General features: G+C 40.9%; 2 protein-coding genes across 3 annotated transcripts in view; one reads left to right on the plus strand and one right to left on the minus strand.

Moving 5' to 3' along the window:
• Window positions 1-11584, minus strand: part of nlk (nemo like kinase) — a 104437-nt gene extending 92853 nt beyond the window's left edge. The window contains exon 1 of one of the 2 annotated variants that reach the window (XM_008122640.3): window positions 8057-11584. In XM_008122640.3, coding sequence (XP_008120847.1) covers window positions 8057-8514 — 458 coding nt within the window. In that variant the 5' untranslated portion in view covers window positions 8515-11584. The remainder of the gene's footprint in view (window positions 1-8056) is intronic. The other variant, XM_003228817.4, reaches the window with a different exon arrangement.
• Window positions 11585-21295: 9711 nt separating this feature from the next.
• lyrm9 (LYR motif containing 9) lies at window positions 21296-23873 on the plus strand. The gene is made up of 4 exons (XM_003228818.4): window positions 21296-21405; window positions 23054-23182; window positions 23340-23432; window positions 23537-23873. Exons 2-4 carry the CDS (start codon window positions 23057-23059, stop codon window positions 23552-23554), a joined length of 237 nt encoding a protein of 78 aa, XP_003228866.1. The 5' UTR covers window positions 21296-21405; window positions 23054-23056; the 3' UTR covers window positions 23555-23873.
• Window positions 23874-27622: the final 3749 nt, after the last annotated feature.

Raw genomic sequence — 27622 nt, forward strand, 5'->3', positions numbered from 1 at the left:
GGAATGCTAGAACAGCCTTCTAAGAATGTGACATGAATAATACTTTTAAAATGGCAACCATCAGAATTAGGTTCAAGATATATGCACTGCTGTTGTCACATGCTCAGCAAGGCACGTTGTACCATTTGCCTCAGGCAGCCCTATGGTTTCCCTGCAAGCAACAGCGGGATCAAGCTGACACACTCGGTTAGTTTGGAAATCACTGTTCATCAGCACTAAATATTCCAGACAGCAAAAGAATTCAGAAAATTATTATACAGGGCAAATGCAGAGATGCTCTACAGATAGATATTTAGTTCTAAAATAGCCCTGCCTGGACTTGTCAGTATGACCTTAAACAATGCTTACTTCCATCTGGCTTAAGTTAATAATGAATAAATATATCAATACAAAAATTGTTTTCAACCTGTACCATCTTAAACAGCTCTAAAAGTTCTCACCAAGGGTATCTGATAAAATCCTGATTTTTCATTAGCTTTTTATTGTAGATAATTGGAACAATTGACAAGCAAAATATTTCTTCAAAACAACTACCTGGTACTCTGATTTCTTAACACATCAAAGCACATTCCAACCCATCCTCTCCTTCATCAGTCCATGTTTATCTTCTGTTTCCATTCTTATTTTCTTTCTCACCTAACTGAAAACAGAAGGTTGGCTTTTCAGTAATTTCACAAACTCTCAAGAGAGTAAAACAACAGGTTAAAAGGACTGTTTAGCTGGAGAAGCAAAGAATAAATAAAGACAGGAAGACACGTCTCACAAACCAGAAAATGAGTAATGCTGCTCTAATCTTAGCCAGAGTTTTGTCATCTTCATTTTTGCTATATCAGGATTAGCAATCTTTTCCAGTAAAATTGGGGGGGGGGGGGGTGTGCACTATGGAATATTTTCTATTCACAAGGTGAAAAAGATATTCAAGACACATTTACTTCCTACACATTACTTCTAAAAACTATGTAGTAGGCAGACTTTTATATAAAACTATCTACAGAATCTCACATCATTGCAATTCTTGGTCTTGGCTTACATTTTGAAGTTATTTTTATGGAAATGTGTGCTTTATGCCTGCTTGACATTACAGAAGGGCAGGAAGGAAATTTGTTTTCTTTCTTTTACTAGTGTTGACAGTTTCTTCTCATTTTATTGGAGTCTTCAACTGTTTCTCATAAAGTAGCCAAGGCAAAGAGTATCCTTACAATTCATAACACTGTAGCTCCATTTATAACAAAACTAGAAACCTAAAAAGTAAATTTGATTATTATTTATTTTATGAACTCACTCTATGTTTAATATATCAAGAAGGCCATGCTATATTATACATTATACATTTTTATGTTCCTGAATGTGACTTTTACTCTTTTTTTATCTGCCTTCAAGTTGTTTCCAACTTAAGCCAATCCTACAGTGAACCTAACATGGAATTTAAAGGGTATTAAAATGGCATTTTTCCATTTTTCTAAAAATCTGGTTTATAAAGAAAAACACAAAAAATTGTTTTGTAGGATCTTTAGGTCCTGCCCCGCCCCCAAGGACTAACAGCCACTCTGGGCCAGAGTGAATAAGGGGTCCAGGAAGACATCATTCCACCATGTCTCCTATGTCAACAATTTAATAATATATAATACTCATTTTATGCTATACTAATAATATAATATATTGTATATACATATATTGATAATAATGTAATACAATATAATAATACACTATTATAATTGTATATTTATATTACATATATTATTAATAATATTGCGATATAGTGATATAGTACAATATAGCAATAAATAATGCTTATATTGTGCTATGCTAATAATATAATATATTGTATGTACATATAACTTATAACGTATATTTATATTACATATATTATTAATAATATTGCGATATAGTGATATAGTACAATATAGCAATAAATAATGCTTATATTGTGCTATGCTAATAATATAATATATTGTATGTACATATAACTTATAAGCCGCCCTGAGTCCCCTTTGGGTTGAGAAGGGCGGGATATAAATGTCGCTAATAAATAAATAAATAGTAGTTAATTGTTTTAAATGTTAAATATTAACGTTGCTCAATCTTAAACAAATTCTCCCATGCCCTCAAAATTTCCAGGACTCTTATGCACTATTGCTGAAGCTTTATACGAACAAACTCAAGGATCTGTTGAGTTCCCGTACATTATGATTAAACTATCCTGAGACTTTTACAGCTTCAATTACCAATACGCCAAAGTGCAAAGTGCAAAGTTCCCAGGCAAAGTTTGTTAGCATCTCTTCGGCATTCCAGTCCCAACTTCTGGCAAGACTCCCCCTTCCTCCAATGAAGTATGTTCACAGACTCTTTGAGTCAAGAAACATGATCAATGAGCCTGAATCTGTTGATAGCTATAGGAGAACTCTCTGCTACCCAAATGTCTATGGTCATCATGTCTAAGGCCACATCTACATGGGCCACTTACCCCAGAAATGATCCAGAATGGAGTATTTTGGATTAGCCACAGAGAAGTCTGCACCGACAGCCTCTGAGCCATGTACAGTAGAGTCTCACTTATCCAAGCTAAACGGGCCGGCAGAAGCTTGGATAAGCGAATATCTTGGATAATAAGGAGGGATTAAGGAAAAACCTATTAAACATCAAATTAGGTTATGATTTTACACATTAAGCATCCAAACATCATGTTATACAACAAATTTGACAGAAAAAGTAGTTCAATACACAGTAATGTTATGTTGTAATTACTGTATTTACGAATTTAGCACCAAAATATCATGATATATTGAAAACATTGACTACAAAAATGGCTTGGATTATCCAGAAGCTTGGATAAACGAGGCTTGGATTAGTGAGACTCTACTGTAGCTAGAAGAAAACAACAATTTCCCATGCCACAGTTTCCCATACCTATAGTATGGTCTACCCACAGAGGACCACATGAAAGGGTAAATCCTCTAGTCCATATTAGCAGCAATATGGGGAAGAGAACCAAGCACTCCCTCAAAATACTCCCCTAATCGAGGAGACAATATTTAAATTAAGTGGTCACTCTGTCACAGTTCTGCCTACATAAAGCTGGTTTGGTGTCAATTACAATGTGGGCAGCAGCTTGAGCATGTTTTGACCCAAATTAATAATATAATAATAAAACTTTATTTATACCCTGCCACCATCTCCCCCAAGGGGACACGGGGCGGCTTACATGGGGCAAATCCCGAACAACATGATCAAATAAAAACAACATACATACAATTTACAATATAACAAAACAAAAAACCCCATATAAAACAGATTATAATAATTAATAATATCAGTCAACCATCAATACAATTCTGTCATCTACCTAGGTGGAGGAACTAAAATATCTATGCAAGAGTACAGCGATTAGATAAAATGCATAGATAATAAAATACGGACCTAATAAATACCGGCTAATACCATATGAGGTTAACCTCTGTTGAGCATCAAGTCTTGGTTAACAAAACCTTTTTTAAAGAGGGGAAGATATGTATATATTTAATAGCTTTTTCCTGTTGCTTTTAACCTGAATAGCTATCCCAGATTGGTTGCATTTTAACAACTGCTTTCTTTTACTGAAAAATATGATCAACCAATATCAGAAGTCATGTGGGCTGGTATGACACTCTTTGCATGACAATAATGGGCACACATTCCTTCTTGACACCCCCACCCAAACTGAAAATAGAAAGCATGCAGGATCATTTCCTCCTTCGAAATGTGTATCAGGATAATGGTAATTTATTGTTATAGTGCCCCCACCAATAGATCAAAGGAGTAAAACATGAATAGCAATGAAAAGGGAAACACAAGGAAATATAGAAGTAGGAGAATGAAAGCTAAAGAAAGGTGCCATCAATAACTAGATTTCTATACTGCCCATTTTACTGTCAACGTTACCTGACATTTTAAAACTGGCTATAAATCAGATAACGCAAACCTTTCAAAACCAATTATTAATGGTCACTAAACTGACATAGATAAGACTGCTATGTAGCCAGTCAGAAGGCAGGAATTTTCCAGTTAAATTAAATTAATTCTACCCCAGTGTTTAGCCAACTCCCGTAAACGTTTCAAAGATTATTGGCATATCAATGATGGAGGCTTCATCAGATCTGTCCTTGATTATTTGTCCTGGCACAAGCATATTTCTTGCAAGCAAAACCAGAAAACACCATATAGCTCAGTGACAGAATGAAGGCATAAAAGCCTTTGATTCCGGGAAATATAATGGGAAAGAACTTTATCAACTCGTGGCTCTGGAAAACCAGAATACTGGGCTAGATGGACAAATTGTCTAACGTGGTATGAAATTCTGCCAAAACATCATGCTTTAAAAGCTTATGACGGATGAACTATATCAGTGAAGTGGAAAAACAGCCTCCATCAAAAACCAGGTAATCAACCACAATCTAGACAGCTGTAATGAAAGCCCCTCAAACAAATTCCTAGCCAGGGAGCCTAAAGAGTGGATCCAATTCCCTTAAAATCCCTCACAGCACTTTGAAAGAAAATATTCCCACATTCATTTTTCTTACTTTAGACTGAAAAAAAATAGAAAAGTGTCCTCAAGGCTTCATTTTTTTTGCCCAAACCTTCACTGTACCCTCCAATCAATATCAAGAAAAAGAAAAGTAAAAACAGAATATAACTTACATCACAGCATGTGGATTCTGAGTTACTGAAATAGATACAGAATAATAAAAAGCATGGATCTTAGTAAACCAACTGTATGGATTTGATTTCATCTAAACATGATTACTATCTTAATAATTATCATCTCAGCATGTTAAATTTTAAAGAACAAGATAATAATAATTGTATTTGTTACCTGCCTCTCCTCAAGGCTTGAGGCAGGGTACAACAATGTTAAAATAGATGGATAGTAACACAAGACTATTAAAACACATATATTAAAATACATAGACTGAAGATTAAAACACTAAAAATCATTCTTACCAATAAAATGTAAATTTAAAGTTGTACATCACAACTGACGTGATAGGAAACATAACAATAGCCAACTAGATCAGACCGAAAAATTATTTCACCCAGGATTTTGTTTCACCTGTGTAGAGCAGGTGAATATGGATTGGGGGGGGGGGGGCTACAAGGATAAACAAAACAGCAGCTTTCAGCACATGCTCCCCAGAAACTGATAAATGATTTTCAGAGACACACTAGAGGTAATACACAGGCATCATGACAAGTAAGTAAGTACCACTGAGACAACATGGACCTCAAATAGGGAGTCCTCTGTGTGTTCATCCTAATGCATTAAATGAGAAAAATGGCTATTCAATACAGTACTTATCAACAGGCATACTCCTCAGTATGCTGTAAATCAGAAGTGGGCAATTTAGACCCCTACAGATGTTGGATTGCAACCTCCATAACTCCTTACTACTGTTGATAATGGCTCCAGTCTAACATCTGGGTTGTTTAACATGGACCAAAGTTACTCTGTTCCATCTACAGAGCCTGAAGCTGCCCGTTCATGCTATAAGTTAATATACACAATTATATCTGTCCAGCAATAAAACTTCAGAAAAGTACCTTACTTCTGCTGCTGTCATCACAAATGCATCCCCTGCAAGTTATCTCAGAACTTGAGTCTTGCCCAAACCATCTACATCAGTGGTTCTCAATTTCTGGTTCTTCAGATGTTTTGGACTTCAACTCCTCGAGGTCTCAGCCAAGATGGATGCTGGGAGTTGAAATTCCAATCGTTTGAGAGACCAAAGGCTGAGAAATCACACATACACACACACACACACACACACACACACACACACATATATATATATATATATAGGTTAGGTAAAGGTTTTCCCCTGACGTTAAGTCCAGTCGTGACCGACTCTGGGGGTTGGTGCTCATCTCCATTTCTAAGCTGAAGAGCCGGCGTTGTCCGTAGACATCTCCAAGGTCATGTGGGCGGCATGACTGCATGGAGCACCGTTACCTTCCCGCTGGAGCGGTACCTATTTATCTACTCACATTTGCATGTTTTTGAATTGCTAGGTTAGCAGGAGTGTATGTGTATGTGTGTGTGTATATATATATATATATATATATATATATATATATATATATATCTCGTAGCATTTTTTCTGGTTGGAGACTCCATGAAGAGCTTAGCTCCAAAAGGCAAATACAGTACAGTAATAACATTCCAATGATGTCCCGTGATATCTAATAAATGCTTTCTTCTTTTTGCTCTCCTACTGCAACCTTACTAGAGATTTCCAAGCATTCTGGAGCATGTTAGTAGCACTATTGGGAGGGCATTTTACCAATCCAGATGTAAACAATGGGATCAAAAGAAAGTACACCAACAGGCCCAGTCTAAGTTACAGTGTTCGCAATCTAACTAGCGATGCCATACCAGTCTAAACCATTCTGCGCCAAAGCACCAGACCTACTATACATATTAGTCAAGTGAATCACATCACTCGTATATGCAATGAATTTAGCTCAGCAAAGTGAAAAACTTCAGGCTGACAGCTGAAGCAAGCAAAGCATTCTTTAAAGGACAAAGAGGAAATTTTGCTGAATCAAGAATTATCTTAGTGGTACAAACGCATACCATGCAAAATAACGAAACGTTTTTTATTAGAACAATTCCTCAAATATTAAAAATGTCTTTCTTTATGCAAGTTATTTTAAAAGAGGAAATAAGACAGTCTTACATCTCTAATTCTTATGTCTTTGCAGGAAAAAAGTCACAGCATACATGCCAGATATAGGGCAAAATAATAACATATTTTAGAAAAGTTCACACAAATCTGGCTAATATGGAAGGTGATAAGAGAGTTGACTACTTTCTTTAAAAGACAGACAACAAGGTAAAAAAAGGAAATTGTTACAAACTATAATTTTCCACACATAAGTTCTCTAAAAGCTACGTGACTGTGACAGGAACATCCCAGACCAAAGCAAGATTGAAAAAAATCATTTGGGGGAAATGAAAACTATTGAGATCACTGCTTCAGAAAATATATTATGTGCTATTGCAGGGGAAATGCAGATGCTAGACATCTGCCAAGATCAGTACTGTACAACAGAAATCACTTCTAAAGTCCACTCAATTCCTAAATTGACAAGCCATTCTATTTGTTTCCAATTTGCAGTTAAGATAACAGATCTAAAAAATACCAAAGAGCTGATAGAGTGATATATAATCAGAGGGTTGAAAAAAAACAAAACAAAAGAAGTCATAACAGTAGCTGCAAAATGTTTTGGGAAAATTATAACCATGCTGCGGTGGTCTCAAATTAATGACATCAGACATAATTCAGCTTGATCAGCCTCCAATTTCATTCACATGTACTTTGGAATAGGTCCCTCAGGAGTCATCGAGACTCGCTTCAAAGTATCCATGCATAGGATCGTCTGCTTGAGTTTGCAACTATCGAGAAAATTTGGGTGAGAAAACTTCATATTGCAAAGGAATACATAGCAGGCGGCCTAAAAGCACCAACAATTCCAGACAAGAAACAATCAGGGCCAGCAAACACCTCCCAACAAAGGATTCCCCCAGGCAAGAAGCAGCCAGACGTTGAAGCTGCAAGGCTTTTCAATGCTAATCAAGGTGATCAAATTGCAACATTCACACTTGTCTCAAACAGACAAGTGTTCTTTCTCATTCCACAGATATATAAACCCCACTTGCCTAGTTTCTAACAGACCTCACAACCTCTGTGGATGCTGCCATAGATGTGGGTGAAATGTCAGGAGAGAATGCTTCTGGGACAAGGCCATACAGCCTGGAAAACTCAAAGCAACCCAGTGATTTCGGCCATGAAAGCCTTTAACACCACCTACAAAAACAATTCCTAAGACACAAAGCGAGGAAAATACTGCAAAAGATGTGCCACCAACATATGAGAACTACATTGCACTAAAGCTGCTTCCTCTGTCAGGTCACACGATCTTCTTAAGACCTCATCCACCAGAGAACTGTACAAGAGACTGTGGGGAAAGTAACATGCAAATCCAATGGCTGAATGAACGCACCAGAGGCCTCTATACTCACCAGACGACACCAAAGGCTCCATATCCAATAGGCCGATCTGGCTCGATATCCAGTTGCTGCTGCGGGTGATGTGTGTGCTGATGATGATGCGCTTTAACTGCAGCCGCTGCTGCAGCTTGTACCTGAGCTGGGGCAGCTGCAGCTGGCCCAGGAGCCTGACCTGGTGCCGGTGACGGGAAATATGGCTGCTGCTGGCCTGGATTTAACATGGCTGCAGCTGCCGCCGCAGCCGCCGCCGCTGCAGCCGCCGAAGAAGCATGTTGCTGCACAGGATGCACTGCAGCCGCAGAGCCTGGGTGCAAGTGGTGCTGGGGATGATGGTGGTGATGGAGATGAGGAGGAGGGAGGTGGGCAAGGTGGTGGTGATGGTGGTGGTGGTGACCTGCAGCGGCGGCGGATGTACCGCCATTGTAAGCCGCCATCATTTTTGCGCCGGCTGTGGCACTACACAGAGACATTCAAAGTGATGCCCTCTGGTTGGAGAACAACTGGGTCAAGCTGTCATTTGGCCACAAAAATGAAGGTCTGCTACACTTTCACAAGCAAGTTGCCCACCTTCGCAAACATGGAGTTCTACAGGTCGTTTACGTCTTCATTAAGTCACTAAAAATGGAGGCTGCTGCGTGTGTGAGTGTGAGCATGCAAGAAATTCCCCTTTCCCCCCAAGATGGCTGGTGTAGTTGGTACTAGAAGGCCATCTTTCTGCTTTTTCTGTGCCAGTCTTGAATTTGAGTCAGTCCCCGTCCCCCCTAGAAAAAGGATGTGAATGCACCCCCCTAGAAAATGTTAGGAATACTGACAACTCCACCCCTTCCATTCCCACATCCTTTTCATTTATCTTTTCAAAAATGTGTAAGAAGGTCCCTTACGGGCTTCTACGAGTCTCCTCCACTCTGTGCTGTGTATACATCCATTCACCTTTAATATTAAACGTGGATGGATGCAAGCAATGTCCCGTGGAAGGGAATAGGAAGTGACTGATTAAAGCAAAGAATGTTAAGTCAGTGGGGAGAGGCAATGTCCAAAAAGGACGGAAAGAAGAATATGGGAGGAAGAAAGATACTGGAAAAGAGGAGCAAGTAAAACAGAATAAGACTGACAGAAAAGTGGTGTGTGGGAGGTGGGAAGTCAGGCAACACAAGTTACTGAGGACAAGGAGTAAATGAGATGACTTAAATGCAAAGAATGAAAGCAGATCAAACTGGGTGACTGAGAAAAATAACTGGAAATGATGGAACTGAAAAGAAACAGGACAGTCAAGTAATGTGAACAGAAGAATGAAGTACACAAATAGGAATGTGGATAACAAGCAACCAGTTCACAGAAATAATCTTTTAAAATGCAACAGTGGAGTAAAGAACAGAATGGAAACAGAAGGGAAAAGGAACATGGGGGAAACAAGTATGACTTAAAAAGAAATTACAAAAAAACAGGAAAGAGAAACCAAATGCCGCAGAATATAAAAGACTTTACTTAAGGGAAAACGAAAACAATTCAAAAGGGAAGACAAACTACAAACAGAATGAGATGGGAAATGCGAAAACAGAAGAAGGAAACAATTTTAGAAATGGGAAACCACCAAAATGCATGAAAAGAGGGAAGAAAATACTCTCAAAAGAGTTACTTCTCGAGGACCAGCACTGGCATTAGGAAGCAAAGAATGTCTAAGTTGTGGAAACAGCCCGAAAGGAACAACGAAGGATGCGTTTAGGTTTGTGTCCTGACTAGTTCAGAACTCTCTAATTGCAAGGATGCAAAAAAAGTTTTTTTAAAGAGTGGGAAATCCTGCAAAAAATAAAAAACACGTATGAAGAAAAATAATGGATGAGAAGAACTTGAATTAAAAGACAAGAGCAGTGAAATGAAAGAGTACCTAAAATATATAAGCCGCCCGAATCCCTTTGGGGAGATGGAGGCGGGGTACAAAAATAAAGTTATTATTATTATTATAACACAAGAAAAGAATGGAGAAGGAGGAGAGGATTCAAGAGAGAAGGAAGTAAAAGCAGGCGAATGAGCAATGGACAAAACAATATTGAGATTTCAGATATTATATATTGTTTTTAAAAGCCTGGGGGAAACAGAGAGAGAGAGTATGGGATGGGGAGAAAGCAATAATAAATATAGAAGAAGAAAATAAGTGGGAGAAGGAGATAAGAAAGGGAAGAAAAGCAAGAGGAGGAAATGAGCAATGGAAGGAAATTACAATACAAGAGTGAAATGAGAGAGCACCTAAAACAAGAAGAGTATGCAGGAGGTGGAGAGAATTCGAGAGAGAAGGAAAAGAAGGCAAAAATAAGCAATGGATCAAAACAATATTTAGATTTTAGATATTATATATTATTTTTGAAAGCCTGTGGGAAGCTTGAGACAGAGAATGGGATGGGGAGAAAGCAATAAAATATAATATAATATATTATATATTATTTTGAAAAGCCTGTGGAAAACCTGAGACAGAGAATGGGATGGGGAGAAGGCGGTAATAGATATAGAAGAAAATAAGTGGGAGAAGGAGATAAGAAAAGGAAGGGAATCTAGAGAAGAGAAGCAAGAGGAAGAAAATACTTATTGGAGAATATTTTAAGGGGGGAGGGCTGCAAGAAGCAGGAAAGGAGAGTGGGATGAGAAGAAAGATGGTGAAAATGGCAAGAGAGAGAGAGGAAAAAGTGAAGAAAATGGTAGATGAGGGATAATATTATTATTATTATTATTATTATTATTATTAATTGAGGGATGCAGAAAGGCTGAGAGAGAGGTAGGTAAAAGATAATAAGGTAATAATAATAATAATAATAATGAGAAGAAGGGGGTCTGGATGGTGCCTGAGGAGAGGGAGACAAGAAAAGAAGGTGATCTAGAGAAGAGAAGCAAGAGGAAGAAAATACTTATTTATATTAAAATTGGAGAATATTTTGAAGGGGGAGGGCTGCAAGAAGCAGAAAAAGGAGAGTGGGATGAAAAGGTAGATGGTGAAAGAGGCAAGAGAGAGGGGAAAAAGTGAGGGAAAATAGTAGATGAGGGATATTATTATTATTAGCTGAGGGATGCAGAAAGGATGAGAGAGAGGTAGGTAAAAGATAATAGGGTAGTAATAATAATGAGAAGAAGGGGGTCTGGATGGTGCCTGAGGAAAGGAAAAGGGGAAGGTCAAGGCAAGGGCCTACCTTTGGCCTGACTGACAGCCTGACCCAAAGGGGCGGGGCCTGGGCGAGTGCGGCTGGCCAATAGGGGGCGCCAGACGGGCCGGGGAGGCGGGAGCTGCGCCGGGCCCTTTCTGAGGCGGCGAGGCTGAGGGCAGAGGCCGGGCGAGGTTGGGGTCCCTCAGGCCTCTCCGCGCCGCTCCCCTTCGCCTCCCCGGCTCCTCCTCGCCTTCCTCCGCCGCCTCTCCGTCCCCTCAGGCCGCCGGACCGGCCTCCTCTTCCTCCTCCTCCTCCTTCTTCTCCTCACAGGAGCCCCAGAGCGAAAGAGCACCCGGGGAGCGCGCATGCGTGCGCCCTCGCGCACACTCTGAGGCGCACACACGCCGGGCGCGCGCTCCCGTCCCTCACGCCCCTCCCCCTTTCCATTTCCAACCAATAGGAACGCGCCTCTTCTAAGGCCGCGCCCACTCAATAAAAAAAAATCAAACCAACACCAGTGGGGAATTTATGTCCAATCAGGCGCCTCTTGTCCAATCAGGCTCCGCCCACATTGTCATTTCCAACCAATAGGAACACGCCTTTGCTGAAAATGAAAAAAAAAATCAAATCAACCAACACCAGTGGGTGGGATGTCGTCCCCGCCTTTTGGCCAATCAGGCGCCTGCAAGCGTCGTCCCGCCTCCTTTCCTTGTCACCTCACGCAACCTTCACCTAGATATTGGAGTCCGATAAGATGTTAGGCCCGCCTTGATTGACACATGCCCAGACCAACAAGGTTGCGCGACGCCTTTCGGGAGACCAATAAAGACCCGCAGGGATTTTTTTTTAATTCCTTTGACACACATCCATAGACAGTGATCTAGTTTATCGAGGAGCTGTCAGTCGGATGGAGATGAGCCAATGGTGAAGGAGAAGGAGGCGGGAATAGTCGAGGAGCAGTCAGTCCAATTTAGATGAGCCAATGGTGAAGGAGAAGGAGGCGGGAATAGTCGAGGAGCTGTCAGTCTAATTTAGATGAGCCAATGGTGGGAAAGGAGGAGGCGGGACTTGCTCAATAGACTCGTTAGCGGTATTCACGAATGGAAAGGGGACTCCTTGAGGTTTGCCTAGTGGGCGGGGCTGGGCTTAGAGGGACAGGGAAGGCAGCCAATGGCAGTCAGGGAGGCGGGGTGAGGCAAGGACAGTGTGAGACAGGAGCCGCCGGGTCAAGCAGAGGGCGACGTCACTCGCAGAGAGCGGAGGGGGAGGGGCTTAGCCCTGGCCTGCCGGAAGGGGGCGGGGCAAAAGTCTAGGCAAGGCGAGGGACCTCAGTGAGGAGAAAGAATGGGAGTTGTAGTTTCCCAAGAGGTTTAGTCATTTCTGACATGATGTTCACCCACAACCTTATGCATTTTGAACAAATAAAATGGACTTTTCCAAACAACCCAGGCAACGCAGGACACCCAAGTAGTATTATATTTAATATAGTAGTAGTATTATATTACAATATGATTTTTATTATATAGTATATTGTATTATTATTACTATTATATTGTAATATTAGTCATTATTATATATTTATAATATATTACATATATTATATTGAGTATATATATATATGATTAATTTTCTTATATATGACATATTATTATGTATATTACATGTAATATTACATATGTTATTATTATATGTATATAGTATTATATATGCAATACACCAAGTGTGATCCAGATCCATTATATATATTATTATTATATATTACAGTAGAGTCTCACTTATCCAACGTTCTGGATTATCCAACGCATTTTTGGAGTCAATGTTTTCAATATATCATGATATTTTGGTGCTAAATTCATAAATACAGTAATTACTGCATAGCATTACTGCGTATTGAACTACTTTTTCTGCCAAATTTGTTGTATAACATGATGTTTTGGTGCTTCATTTGTAAAATCATAACCTAATTTGATGGTTAATAGGCTTTTCCTTAATGCCACCTTATTATCCAACATATTCGCTTATCCAACATTCTGCCAGCCTGTTTATGTTGGATAAGTGAGACTCTACTGTATATTCTATGTTACATAGATTATATTGTTATATATATTACATATAATATACATATTAACATATGTATATAGCATTATATATGTAATACACCAAGTGAGGTCCAGATCCATGGTATTATATATATTTATATATTATATGATATACTAGCTGTGCCCGGCCACGCGTTGCTGTGGCGAAGTCTGGTGGTCTGGGAAATAAAGTATTGAGGAATTGGTGGTAGTTAAGGTCAAGGGTAAAGGTTTTCCCCAGACATTAAGTCCAGTCGTGTCTGACTCTGGAGGTTGGTGCTCATCTCCATTTCTAAGCCGAAGAGCCGGCGTTGTCCGTAGACTCCTCCAAGGTCATGTGGGATGACAACATGGAGCGGCGTTACCTTCCCGCCGGAGCAGTACCTATTGATGCACTCACATTTGCATGTTTTCGAACTTCTGGGTTGGCAGAAGCTGGAGCTAACAGTGGGGGCTCTCTCCGCTCCCCCAATTCAAACCTGCGGCCTTTCAGTCCAGAAGTTCAGCAGCTCAGCGCTTTAACACGCTGCGCCATCAGGGGATATTATTTCCTAAAGGTTGTGAATATACAGTATTTCTGATTTTTTTTCTTTTGTCTGTTGGAGGCAAGTATGAATGCTGCAATTAGGAAAAATGATTAGGATGTAATGGCCTTGCAGCTTTAAAGCCTGGCTGTTTCCTCCCTGAGTGAATTTTTTGTTGGGAGGTGTTAGCTGGCCCTGATTGTTTCCTGTCTGGAATTCCCTTGTTTTCAGAGTGGTGTTGTTTGCAATATTTTATGTGCTTCTACTGTCTGTGGCCCTGAGAAAACAGAGGATTTTCCAGACTTTGATGATGGGAATACTTTGTTGGGAGGTGTTAGCTGGCCCTGATTGTTTCCTATCTGGAATACCCTTGTTTTCAGAGTGATGTTGTTTGCGATATTTTATGTGCTTCTACTGTCTGTGGCCCTGAGAAAACAGGATTTGCCAGACTTTGATGATGGGAATACTTTGTTGGGAGGTGTTAGCTGGCCCTGATTGTTTCCTGTGTGGAATTCCCCAGTTTATTTACTGTTCTGGTTTTAGAGATTATATTGTTCTGCATTATTCTATCCCAGTAATTATTTCATATTAAAGAAAAATCTCACTTATCTAACATTCGCTTATACAATGTTCTGGATTATCCAACGCAGTCTGCCTTTTCATAATCAATGTTTTTGTAGTCAGTGTTTTAAATTCATTGTGATATTTTAGTGGTAAATTTGTAAATACAGTACAGTAGAGTCTCACTTATCCAACATAAACGGGCCGGCAGAACGTTGGATAAGCGAATATGTTGGATAATGAGGAATTAAGGATAACCCTATTAAACATCAAATTACGTTATGATTTTACAAATTAAGCACCAAAACATCATGTTAGACAACAAATTTGTCAGAAAAAGTAGTTCAGTACACAGTAATGCTATATAGTAATTACTGTATTTATGAATTTAGCACCAAAATATCACGATATATTGAAAGCATTGACTACAAAAATGCGTTGGATAATCCAGAACGTTGGATAAGCGAGTGTTGGATAAGTGAGACTCTACTGTACTTGATGGACTGCTACATCAGGATCTAAATGTTTTGCATTAAATCCCATCTTCTTGGATAAGTGAGACTCTACTGTAAATACTACATAGCATTACTGCGCATGGAACTACTTTTTCTGTCAAATTTGTTGTATAATATGATGTTTTGGTGCTTAATTTGTATAACGATTACCTAATTTGATGTTTAATTGGCTTTTCCTGAATCCCTTCTTATTATCCAACATATTCACTTATCCTGCCGGCCTGTTTACGTTGGATAAGTGAGACTCTACTGTATATTGATAATCTTAAATTATCTGCTTAGAACTGGATTATATGAGGCCCCTTCTTCACAGCTGTATAAAATGCACACTGAAGTGGATTATATGGTAGTGCGGAGTCAAGATAATCCAGTGCAAAGCAGATAATATAAGATTATAAATGGGTTATATAGCTGTGTAGAAGGGCCTTGCCATATAATACAGTGCAAATTAGATAATCTGTGGAAGAAGCCTAAGTGAGGCCTAAATCTGCCTGTCCCCTAACTGAAACCTGGCTGTCCCTTGGTTGCTAGGCAACCAAGTGGGCAGAGATTAGCCCTCTAAACTGGCAGCAATTGGATAAAAAAAATTATTGCTCTCTCTTTAATTAGGACTTTATTTTTCTTTTCTTTTTGTTGTATCAACCTAGAGGCGTGGATGATGGGTTGTGTTGTCAAATTTTGAGGTTGGGGGGCCTGTACTTTTGTTGTTTTGTGAGTCGCCGTGATGCCATCACTCTTTTATATATATAGAAGATTATATATAATAATATGAGATATATATATATATATATATAGAGAGAGAGAGAGAGAGAGAGAGTATTCTATATGTAATACACCAAGTATGGTTAAGATCCATTAAATATATTAGATATTATATATAGATTACATATAATAAATACATATATATTATTAATATGCATATAGTATTATATATGTAATACATCAAATAAGTTCCAGATCCATGATATCATATATATTTACATATTGTATAATATATTATATAGATCATATTATATATACATATATTACATTAGATATATGTAATGTAGCATATATAATAATATGATATACATTTATATAATAATAGGAAATATATATATCTATATATATAGTGTTATATATGTAATATACCAAGATTAACTAAATATATTATATATATATTACATATAATAAATACATATATATTATTAATATGCACATAGTATTATATATGCATTACACCCAAGTGTGGTCAAGATCCATTAAATATATTATATTATATGATATATAGATTACATATAATAAATATATATACACGTATATTATTAATATACATATAGTATTATATATGTAATTCATCAAGTATCATCCAGATCCATCATATATATATATATATATATATCACATACAATAATATATAAGTAAAGGTTTCCCCTGACGTTAAGTCCAGTCATGTCTGATATACAGTAGAGTCTCACTTATCCAACGTTCTGGATTATCCACCACATTTTTGTAGTCAATGTTTTCAATATATCATGATATTTTGGTGCTAAATTCGTAAATACAGTAATTACTACATAGCATTACTGCGTATTGAACTACTTTTTCTGTCAAATTTGTTGTCTAACATGATGTTTTGGTGCTTAATTTGTAAAATCATAACCTATTTTGATGTTTAATAGGCCTTTTCTTAATCTCTCCTTATTATCCAACATATTCACTTATCCAGCATTCTGCTGGCCCGTTTATGATGGATAAGTGAGACTCTACTGTATATGTATATATATCACATACAATAATATATATATATATATATATATATATATATATATATATATAAAATTACATTATATGTGTGTATGTGTATATATATATATATATATATATATATATATATATATATACATACATATATATATACACATGTATGTATGTATATTTGTTATTAGATCCACATGGTCTAATGGATCTGGACCACACTTGGCGTAGTACATATATAATATATATATATACAGTAGAGTCTCACTATGCTATGTAGTAATTACTGTATTTTCGAATTTAGCACCAAAATATCACAATGTATTGAAAACATTGACTACAAAAATGTGTTGGATAATCCAGAACGTTGGATAAGTGAGTGTTGGATAAATGAGACTCTACTGTGTATGTGTGTGTGTGTGTATATATATATATATAGGAGATGTATGTAAATGTACTTAGATGCATGTATATATAGATAGACTCCCAACATAGTCATCAAATGCCTCTTTTTTGCATAATTAGTTGAGGAATCTGTCTCTTTCTCAGAAGGTTGACAAATAGACTGGATGGCCATCTGTCAGGAGGGTTCGGATGGTGCCATCCTGGCGTACACTACCATATGATGCAGTTCATATGATGCTTGAGGAACGTTGCTCCATTCCACGGGTAGTTTTTCGGTGGCAATGACAACAAACCCGCCGCCACCGTGGCCTTTGTCTGTGGCAGATGTTTTCGGAGGCAATCCTCGAGAGCGAGGATTAAAAAGCAATTTGCGAGCATTTTAAAGCGGGTCTTCATATTTGGGTCACGGGAATTAACTCTTCCTGGGAGAGGCTTTCACACGATCTTCTTGCCTGGACTGGATTATCATTCTAGGGTATGGAGTTTTAACAGAAGCTGGATGGCCATCTGTCAGGATGGTTTTGATGGTGTCTTCCTTTGTCCCTGACTTACAAACATCCAACCTGCAAACAGCATGCGGTCATAAAGAAGTTGGCAAAAGGATCAGTTTGGATATAGTGAATTGATGTTGCAAGTGACTTACAGGAAAGCCATGGAGTATACAGACGGGATAATAAATATTTTATATGGTTGTCTATATATATATGTGAAGACATTGGTTTCCAGGTGGAAGGCAGTCCCGGTCAGGGTTGGCTTGATGCTCTTTCCTCTTGGCACGTTTCTCCCTTAAGCCCTCCATTCGTGCCTCTTCGAACTCCGCAGCACTGCTGGTCACAGCTGACCTCCAGTTAGAGCGCTCAAGGGCCAGGGCTTCCCAGTTCTCAGTGTCTCTGCCACAGTTTTTAAGGTTGGCTTTAAGCCCATCTTTAAATCTCTTTTCCTGCCCACCAACATTACGTTTCCCGTTCTTGAGTTCGGAGTAGAGTAACTGCTTTGGGAGACGGTGATCTTTGGGCATTCAGACAACGTGGCCAGCCCAGCGGAGGTGATGGCGTAGGAGCATCGCCTCAATGCTGGTGGTCTTTGCTTCTTCCAACATCCTGACATTTGTCCGCCTGTCTTCCCAAGAGATTGGCAAGATTTTTCTGAGGCAACACTGATGGAAACGCTTCAGGAGTTGAGTGTGACGTCTGTAGACCGTCCACGTTTCGCAGGCGTAGAGCATGGTTGGGAGGGGAATGGCTTTGTAAACAAGCACCTTGGTCTCTCTACGGATGTCCCAGTCATCAAACACTCTCTGCTTCATTCGGAAAAATGCTGCACTCGCAGAGCTCAAGCGGTGTTGTATTTCAGTGTCATCTGTAGACTGTCCATGTTTCGCAGGCATAGAGCAGTGTTGGGAGGGGAATGGCTTTGTAAACAAGCACCTTGGTCTCTCTACTGATGTCCCGGTCATCAAACACTCTCTGCTTCATTCGGAAAAATGCTGCACTCGCAGAGCTCAGGCGGTATTGTATTTCAGTGTCGTCTGTAGACTGTCCACGTTTCGCAGGCATAGAGCAGTGTTGGGAGGGGAATGGCTTTGTAAACAAGCACCTTGGTATCTCTACGGATGTCCCGGTCATCAAACACTCTCTGCTTCATTCGGAAAAATGCTGCACTCGCAGAGCTCAGCCGGTGTTGTATTTCAGTGTCGATGTTGACTTTTGTGGAGAGGTGGCTGCCAAGGGAGTGGAAATGGTCGACATTTTCTAACATTACACCATTAAGCTGTATTCCTGGCTGTGCAGAGGGATTAGCTGGTGCCTGTTGGAAGAGCACTTTGGTTTTCTCGATGTTCAGTGAGAGGCCGAGCTTCTCGTATGCTTCTGCGAAGGTGTTTAGAGTGGCTTGTAGGTCTTCTTCTGAATGCGCACAGACTACGTTGTCATCGGCATATTGGAGTTCTATAACAGATGTTGTGGTGACCTTGGTTTTGGCTCTCAGTCTGCTGAGGTTAAATAGCTTGCCATCTGTCCGATAGATGATTTCCACTCCGGTGGGAAGCTTCCCATCAACAAGGTGAAGTATCATAGCGATGAAGATGGAAAATAAGGTGGGGGCAATAACACATCCCTGCTTGACACCTGATTCCACCTTAAATGGGTCACTTTGGGAGCCGTTGCTGTCCAAGACTGTTGCCATCATGTCATCATGGAGGAGCCGCAGGATGTTCACAAATTTGTCATTTTTTGGAGGATGGTCCAGAGAGCGCTGCGATTCACTGTGTCGAATGCCTTTGCAAGGTCAATGAATGCCATGTACAGAGGATGGTTTTGTTCCCTGCATTTTTCTTGGAGCTGTCGAGCAGTGAAGATCATGTCCACTGTTCCTCTGGAGGGGCGGAAGCCATTCTGGGATTCTGGGAGGGTGTCTTCTGAGACAGGGAGAAGGCGGTTTGCAAGGATTCTTGCGAGGATTTTCCCGGCGGAGGTTAGAAGGGAGATACCACGATAGTTCCCGCAGTCTGTTCTGTCCCCTTTCTTGAAAAGGGTAATGATGGTGGCATCCTTGAAGTCTGCTGGGATTTCCTTGGTCATCCACACTTTTTCAATGAGCTGGTGGAGTTGTTGTATCAGCTCAGGTCCACCCGTTTTGAAGATTTCAGCAGGGATCCCATCAGGTCCGCTGGCTTTGTTGTTTTTTTTGTTGGCTGATGGCATTGCTGACTTCTTCCAAACTAGGCAGTGCTGCAAGCTCATCCCTGGTTTGTTGTTGCGGGATTTGTGAGAGACCCTCTTCGGCCACATTGGAGCTGCGATTCAGCAGGTTTTGGTAGAGCTCTTTCCAACGTAGTGCAACTGATGTTTTGTCCTTCAGAAGTTTGGTTCCATCTGATGAGCGTAGGGGCTGTATGCCATGGTTTCTTGGTCCGTAGATGATCTTTGTTAAGGTAAAGAGTAAACGTTTTCCCCTGACGTTAAGTCCAGTCGTGTCCGACTCAGGGGGTTGGTGCTCATCTCCATTTCTAAGCCGAAGAGCCGGCATTGTCAGTAGACTCCTCCAAGGTCATGTGGGATGACTGCATGGAGCGGCGTTACCTTCCCGCCGGAGCAGTACCTATTGATGCACTCACGTTGCATGTTTTTGAACTTCTCGGTTGGCAGAAGCTGGGGCTAACAGTGGCGGCTCTCTCCGCTCCCCCAATTCAAACCTGCGGCCTTTCGATCCAGAAGTTCAGCAGCTCAGCGCTTGAACACACTGCGCCATCAGGGGATATTATTTCCTAAAGGTTGTGAATATACAATATTTCTGATTGGGTTTTTTTTTTTTGTTGGAGGCAAGTATGAATGCTGCAATTAGGAAAAATGATTAGGATGTAATGGCCTTGCAGCTTTAAAGCCTGGCTGTTTCCTCCCCGAGTAAATTTTTTGTTGGGAGGTGTTCGCTGGCCCTGATTGTTTCCTGTCTGGAATTCCCTTGTTTTCAGAGTGGTGTTCTTTGTGATATTTTATGTGCTTCTACTGTCTGTGGCCCTGAGAAAACAGGATTTGCCAGACTTTGATGATGGGAATATTTTGTTGGGAGGTGTTAGCTGGCCCTGATTGTTTCCTGTGTGGAATTCCCCTGTTTTCAGAGTGTTGTTCTTTATTTAGTGTTCTGATTTTAGAGATTGTATTGTTCTGTTTTATTATACCACATTAATTTTTATATATTTTGATTTTAGTGTTTTTGAATACTTGGAACCAGATTGTATTCATTTTATTGGAGCCGTGGATGATGGGTTGTGTTGTCAAATTTCGAGGTGGGGCGGCCCGTAGTTTTGTTGTTTTGTGGGTTGCCGTGATGCCATCACTCATTTATATACAGTAGAGTCTCACTTATCCAACATAAACGGGCCGGCAGAATGTTGGATAAGCGAATATGTTGGATAATAAGGAGGCATTAAGGAAAAACCTATTAAACATCAAATTAGGTTATGATTTTACAAATGAAGCACCAAAACATCATGTTAGACAACAAATTTGTCAGAAAAAGTAGTTCAATACGCAGTAATGCTATGTAGTAATTACTGTATTTACGAATTTAGCACCAAAATATCATGATGTATTGAAAACACTGACTACAAAAATGAGTTAGATAATCCAGAACGTTGGATAAGCGAGTGTTGGATAAGTGAGACTCTACTGTATATAGAAGGCGCTCCAATATACTGTCCTTTGCTGCCCTCAAGTGGACATATTAATATTGCACCCACCTTGATATAAAAGGCGGCTCCAATATTGTCCTCTGCTGCCATCCTGTGGACATATCGGGAGCTGCGCCCTTCAATTACAGCCGAGCTAAAGCGAGACGCCTCAGACGGAGGCCTCTACGGAAGCCTGTAGGCGCCTCCGCCCGGCCAGACTCTGCGCATGCGTCCCGGGGAAGGTAAGGATTGCATGCATTGGCATATGGGAAAGAATGGGTCTTACTGGAAAGGTGGAAGCGGAAGTTGTATCCCTGGTTTAGGGAGGGAGTAGGAGGAAGGTCATAGATGAATTGGACAACAGGCCCCATCATCCCCAGGCAGCGGGGAAGGTGGCAGGGTCCTAACGAGCTCCTGAGTTCCTAGTGCAGGGTCCTAATAGCCGGACTTTTTGGCGCCCTCCAATGGACATATTAATATTGCGCCCTCCTTAATATTCCTCTCCATTAAACCAAGGCAGTCCCTTTGCCGCCCTCCAGTGGACACATTAATATTGCACCGTCCTTAGTATTCTTCTCCATTAAACCAATGCCGCCCTCCGGTGGACTTATTAATATTGCGCCCTCCTTAGTATTCTGTTCCTTTAAATAATAATAATAATAATAATAATAATAATAATAATAATAATAATAATAATAATAATAATAATAATAATAATGGCAGAATATGTAAAGCAAAGTGAAGAACCTGCTCTGATTGAAGTCAAAAATCAGAAACTCCTCAAAGCACAGCAGACAAAAAACCAGTACAAGAAAACCGCACTAAAAACTAGAGCTGACAGCTGGCACAACAAAACACTGCATGGAAAGTTCCATGACAAAATTGAAGGAAAAGCTGATAAGGAGAAGACCTGGCTATGGCTCACGAAGGACCCTGAAGAAGGAGACAGAAGGCCTGAGCCTTGCAGCCCAGGAGCAAGACATCAGGACAAATGCAATTCAGGCCAAGATCGAAAAATCAGCTGATGACCCAAAATGCAGACTGTGCAAGGAAACCGACGAAACCATTGATCATCTCCTCAGCTGCTGTAAGAAAATTGCACAGACAGACTACAAACAGAGGCACAACTATGTGGGCCAAATGATTCATTGGAACTTATGCCTCAAGTACCACCTTCCAGCAGTAAAGAACTGGTGGGATCACAAACCTGCAAAAGTATTGGAAAATGAGCACGCAAAGATACTGTGGGACTTCCGAATCCAGACTGACAAAGTTCTGGAACACCACAAACCAGACATCACAGTTGAGGAAAAGAAAAAGGTTTGGATCATTGATGTCGCCATCCCAGGTGACAGTCGCATTGACGAAAAACAACAGGAAAAACTCAGCCGCTCTCAGGACCTCAAGATTGAACTTCAAAGACTCTAGCAGAAACCAGTACAGGTGGTCCCGGTGGTGATGGGCACACTGGGTGCCGTGCCAAAAGATCTCAGCCGGCATTTGGAAACAATAGTCATTGACAAAATTACGATCTGCCAACTGCAAAAGGCCACCCTGCTGGGATCTGCACGCATCATCCGAAAATACATCACACAGTCCTAGACACTTGGGAAGTGTTCGACTTGTGATTTTGTGATATGAAATCCAGCATATCTATCTTGTTTGCTGTGTCATACAATAAAATAATAATAATAATAATAATAATAATAATAATAATAATAATAATATATCACAGAGTCCTAGACACTTAGGAAGTGTTCGACTTGTGATTTTGTGATACGAAATCCAGCATATCTATCTTGTTTGCTGTGTCATAATATAATAAATAAATAAATAATAATGAAAATATGTATGAATATATGATTTTCTTCCTATTTATTTGGATACCAGAATATGGCTCCCCTCCCCGGGGCGGAATTGGTGAGGACCCCACTACAGTTATATCGCTATTTGCTCCGTTGCTGCCAAAAACTTCCAGGAAAACCCATCCAGGAGCATTACAAGCATATGATACGTCAGGTAATTAATCAGGAATATGTCTTCCTTTTGCTTGGAATCAAATAGGGTGGCCATCTGTCGGGAGGACTTTGATGGTGTCTTTTGTAAAAGTACGGCGGGTTGGAGTGGATGGCCTTTGGGGTCCCTTCTGATTTTAGGATTCTGTGATTCTGTGCAGAGTTTCAACGTCCACGAGGACGAAGATGATCCCGAGAGGATCCAGCAGATCATCCGACGGGCTGTGGAAGACGCCGATTGGATCATGGAAAAAGTGAGCCTTCCTTGTGTTATTGGTCCTCCATCACAATATCCCTCATTTATAAATTTAGTCAATACTTTGACCCCAATTCTTCTCTTTTCTCCCTTCCCTTCTAGTATAAGAAGCAGAAGTGAGACAAGGAACTCCGGAAGGAAGGCCGACGGTATCTGGAATGATTGAGAAGAACACTTATGGACCAATGGCATGGCTTTGGACGATGCTCAGAGTCTTCCCAGCCTTGGGTTCGAGGTCGGGGCATTGGGTGCCATTAGTCAGAGAGACATTGTATTTCCTATCGACCACTCGTTGACCTCGTCGACCACCCATCGACCAGGTCTCTTTTTCAAGGCTCTCCATAGAAAAACATGGCGAATGTAGTGCGAAGTGACTCGGGTCCACTAAAACTGGGGCACCCTTGGGTCCATAATCAATAATAAAAGATGCAGAAGTCTCCGCCCTCAGTGTTGTTGTTTTCGATGCTCGACACTAATAAAACCATGAAATCAAGGCTATTCCATGATGTCCCTTTGCTGCCATCCAGTGGACATGTTAATATTGCACCCACCGTGCTATTCCCTTCCATTAAAGCAGGGATCCCCATACTACGGCCCGCGGGCCACATCCGGCCCCCTGGAGCCATTTATCCGCCCCCCCCCACAGCTTTCCCCACTTTCCTGCGTTGTCCCGCTCCCTCTACAAGCCTTGGAGACTTGCCTTTCCACCTTTCCCGCCACTTTTCTGCTATACAAGCCTTTGAGCCTCTCCTGGCTCCCCACTCTCCCTGCATAAGCCGTGGAGGATCCTTGCCTTTCCGCTTTTACCGCAACTCAAAAGGTATTTTAATTATTATTTAATTAATTATTAAGGGGTGTTTGCTCCAGGTTTAGCAATACGTTGATTAGCAATACACACCGGATTTCTTCCTGGGCTGGAGGCCTGAGTGAGGGCCTCTCCATTATTATTATTATTATTATTATTATTATTATTATTATTATTATTATTATTATCATTGAGGCTGGGTGGCCATCTGTCAGGGTTGCTTTGCTTGTGCTTTTGGTGCACAAAGTGGGTTGGACTAAATGGCCTAAGGGTCTCTTCCAACCCTCTCCATTATTTTATTATTATTATTATTATTATTTATTAACATTGAGGCTGAGTGGCCATCTGTCAGGGTTGCTTTGCTTGTGCTTTTGGTGCACAAAGGCAGAAGGGTATTGGAATAAATGGCCCAAGGGGTTTCTTCCAACCCTCTTTATTATTATTATTAACATTGAGGCTGTATTTGTTCCTTTTTTTTTACTTCAAAATAAAATATGTGCATAGGCATTTGTGTTAATGTGGGATTTGTGTATCGATAGTATTTAAATGAAATTTGTGTCTTGCGTATATTGCATACTGATTGCATCATCCAGAGTGTACTATAGTCTGGAAAGAGTTAATTACGTAAGAAGCTGTGATTACCTTGATGTGTGGCTGGAACTGGGGAGTATCCAGACACAAGTGTATGTGCATTGCTGATTGCATCAGTTCAGTTCTGAGTCGAGTTCAGTCTGCCTGGAGTGAGAGTCAAGTCCTGTGTTCGTCTATTGTCTGGAAGCTTGTTTGTCTTGATTATTACTGCTTACAGTAAAACTTTGTATATAGTTTTACTAAAGTCTTGGTGTCACTTCATTCTGCGTTCCACTGATTCCATCCAACTGCTGCTGCGCTGCAAATTACTCTGACAATTTGTTCAGTTTTTTTAAAAAAACTATAGTCCGGCCCTCCAACGGTCTGAGGGACTGTTAACTGGCCCCCCGTTTAAAAAGTTTGGGGACCTATTCCCCTCCTTCATTAAACCAAGATTGCTCCAATTTATGTCCCTTTGCTGCCCTCCAGTAGACACATTTATATTGCACCCACCATGCTACCACCAGCTGCAGTAAATCTTGTCGATCAAGAGGTTAACAGTTCAAAGCCTGGGTCAGGGTGAGCTCTTGGCCTTTAGCCCAGCTTCCGCCTAGCTAGCAGTTTGAAAGCAAAATGTGAGTAGGTTAATAGACACAGCTTAAAATGCCAGAAAAATGGTGGTGATTTGATCAAGGAGGAAATAACATAGTTGGTTTACTCACAAACTTCATGCATCCAGCATACAGGTACTTTGCATAGCGATCCAGTTACAAATAGGATGTGAAGTAGCTTCTCTGTGTAAGTAACCCAAAGCATAATTTCTTATACTCAGCAGTCCATAGTCCAAAGCAGGGGTCCTCAAACTTTTTAAGTCCCTCAGACAGTTGGGGGGGGGGGGGGACCGGACTGTGATGAAATAGTCCAAAATTAAGATTGTTGTTGTTGTGTGCCTTCAAGTCATTTCAGACTTAGGTCAACCCTAAGTCTAAAGTTTAGGACAGGGGCCAGGTCAATGACCTTGGGGGGCCTTAGTTTGGGGACCCCTGATCTAGACGATCTCATAAGCCCATAGGTAAGCAGAGAGAACTCCAAAGACCATCTAGATGGTCTCATAAGACCATAGGTAAGCAAAGAGACCTCCAAAGACCATCTAGATGGTCTCATAAGACCATAGGTAAGCAAAGAGACCTCCAAAGACCATCTAGATGATCTCATAAGACCATAGGTAAGCAGAGAGACCTTCAAAGACCATCTAGATGGTCTCATAAGACCACAGGTAAGCAAAGAGACCTCCAAAGACCATCTAGATGGTCTCATAAGACCATAGGTAAGCAAAAAGACCTCCAAAGAGCAGATAGACTTAGGTCAACCCTAAGTCTAAAGTTTAGGACAGGGGCCAGGTCAATGACCTTGGAGGGCCGCCGGCCCATGGGCCTTAGTTTGGGGACCCCGGGTCCAAAGCATCTCTCTGGTCTGCGAGTCTAATAGGGTCTCCGTCTAGTCTGAAAGTCCAAAGGAGCTTCTTTCTACTGGCATCTGAAAGCATACATCTGTTTCTACTGGTGTTTCTATAATGGAGTCTGAGTCCTGAACAAGCCCAGATCTGATCACATAGAGTTAAGGAAAACTGCATACCAACACATATACAATACATTAAGCAATCTGAATTATGTACATAACAAATAACTAGTGGAGGCTTGAAGAAGGTTGCTGTTTCCAACAATACCATCCAAGCCCTCCCGACAGATGGCCAGGGGGTTGGATTGGATGATCTTTGTGGATCTCGCCCAACTCTAGCATTGTATGACCTATCCACGTGAGAAATAAAAATGAAATCAACACGAGAGGCCTTGCGCTCAGGCTTTCCCAGGTGAGTACACAGCCCTTTGACGCCCCTTGGAGCGCCTCCGAGGATCCGCATTGCAATAATTGCATTCTGCCCCTTGAATCGTGAGCTGTCACTCGGGCGAATGCCATCGCTTTGGGCCATCGGCTGCGCCCCCGTAATCCCGCGGGTTGATCCTACGCTTGCATTGTCCCTGCTTAATTGAATCAGGCAACCTCCAGGTGACTCCTCTCCGCTTCTCCCGACCCATGGCGATGATACAGTTGAAAGACAGAGGAGACGGGCCGAGCCCACAACTTATTCCCCTTGAATAGAGACGCCATCTAACCCGAGCTCCCCATATTGAACTGAACTGCCTTTGAGAATCACAGACTCCCCCAGGGGCCATCCAGTCTGACCCTCTTTGGCCGTGCAAATACACAAGCCGAGCACTCCCAATAGGTGGTTTCAGAAAATGTGGGGCAATTAAATCCCATCTGATAGTGGAAGCTAAGCAGGGTCGGTCCTGGTTAGTATTGGGATGGGAGACCACTAATGAATACCAGGCTCTCTTGGATACATTTCAGAGGAACTGGCAGAACCATTGAGTATTCCTTGTGTAAGAAAACCCTCTAGTTCTTCAGTTCATAGGTGTCCAATAATAATCATCTATATATATGTGAGTAGATCAATAGGTACCGCTCCAGCAGGAAGGTAACAGCACTCCATGCAGTCATACCTATGGCCACATGACCTTGGAAGTGTCTATGGACAACGCCAGCTCTTCAGCTTAGAAATGGAGATGAGCACCAACCTCCAGAGTCGGACACGACTGGACTTAATGTCTGGGGAAACCTTTACCTTTATCTATATATATAAATGAGTGATGGCATCACGGCAACCCACAAAACAACAAAACTACAGGCTGCCCAACCTCGAAATTTGACAACACAACCCATCATCCATGGCTCCAGTAAGATACAACAAA

The sequence above is a fragment of the Anolis carolinensis genome, unplaced genomic scaffold (assembly GCF_035594765.1).
Source record: "Anolis carolinensis isolate JA03-04 unplaced genomic scaffold, rAnoCar3.1.pri scaffold_7, whole genome shotgun sequence".
Lineage (NCBI taxonomy): Eukaryota > Metazoa > Chordata > Lepidosauria > Squamata > Dactyloidae > Anolis > Anolis carolinensis.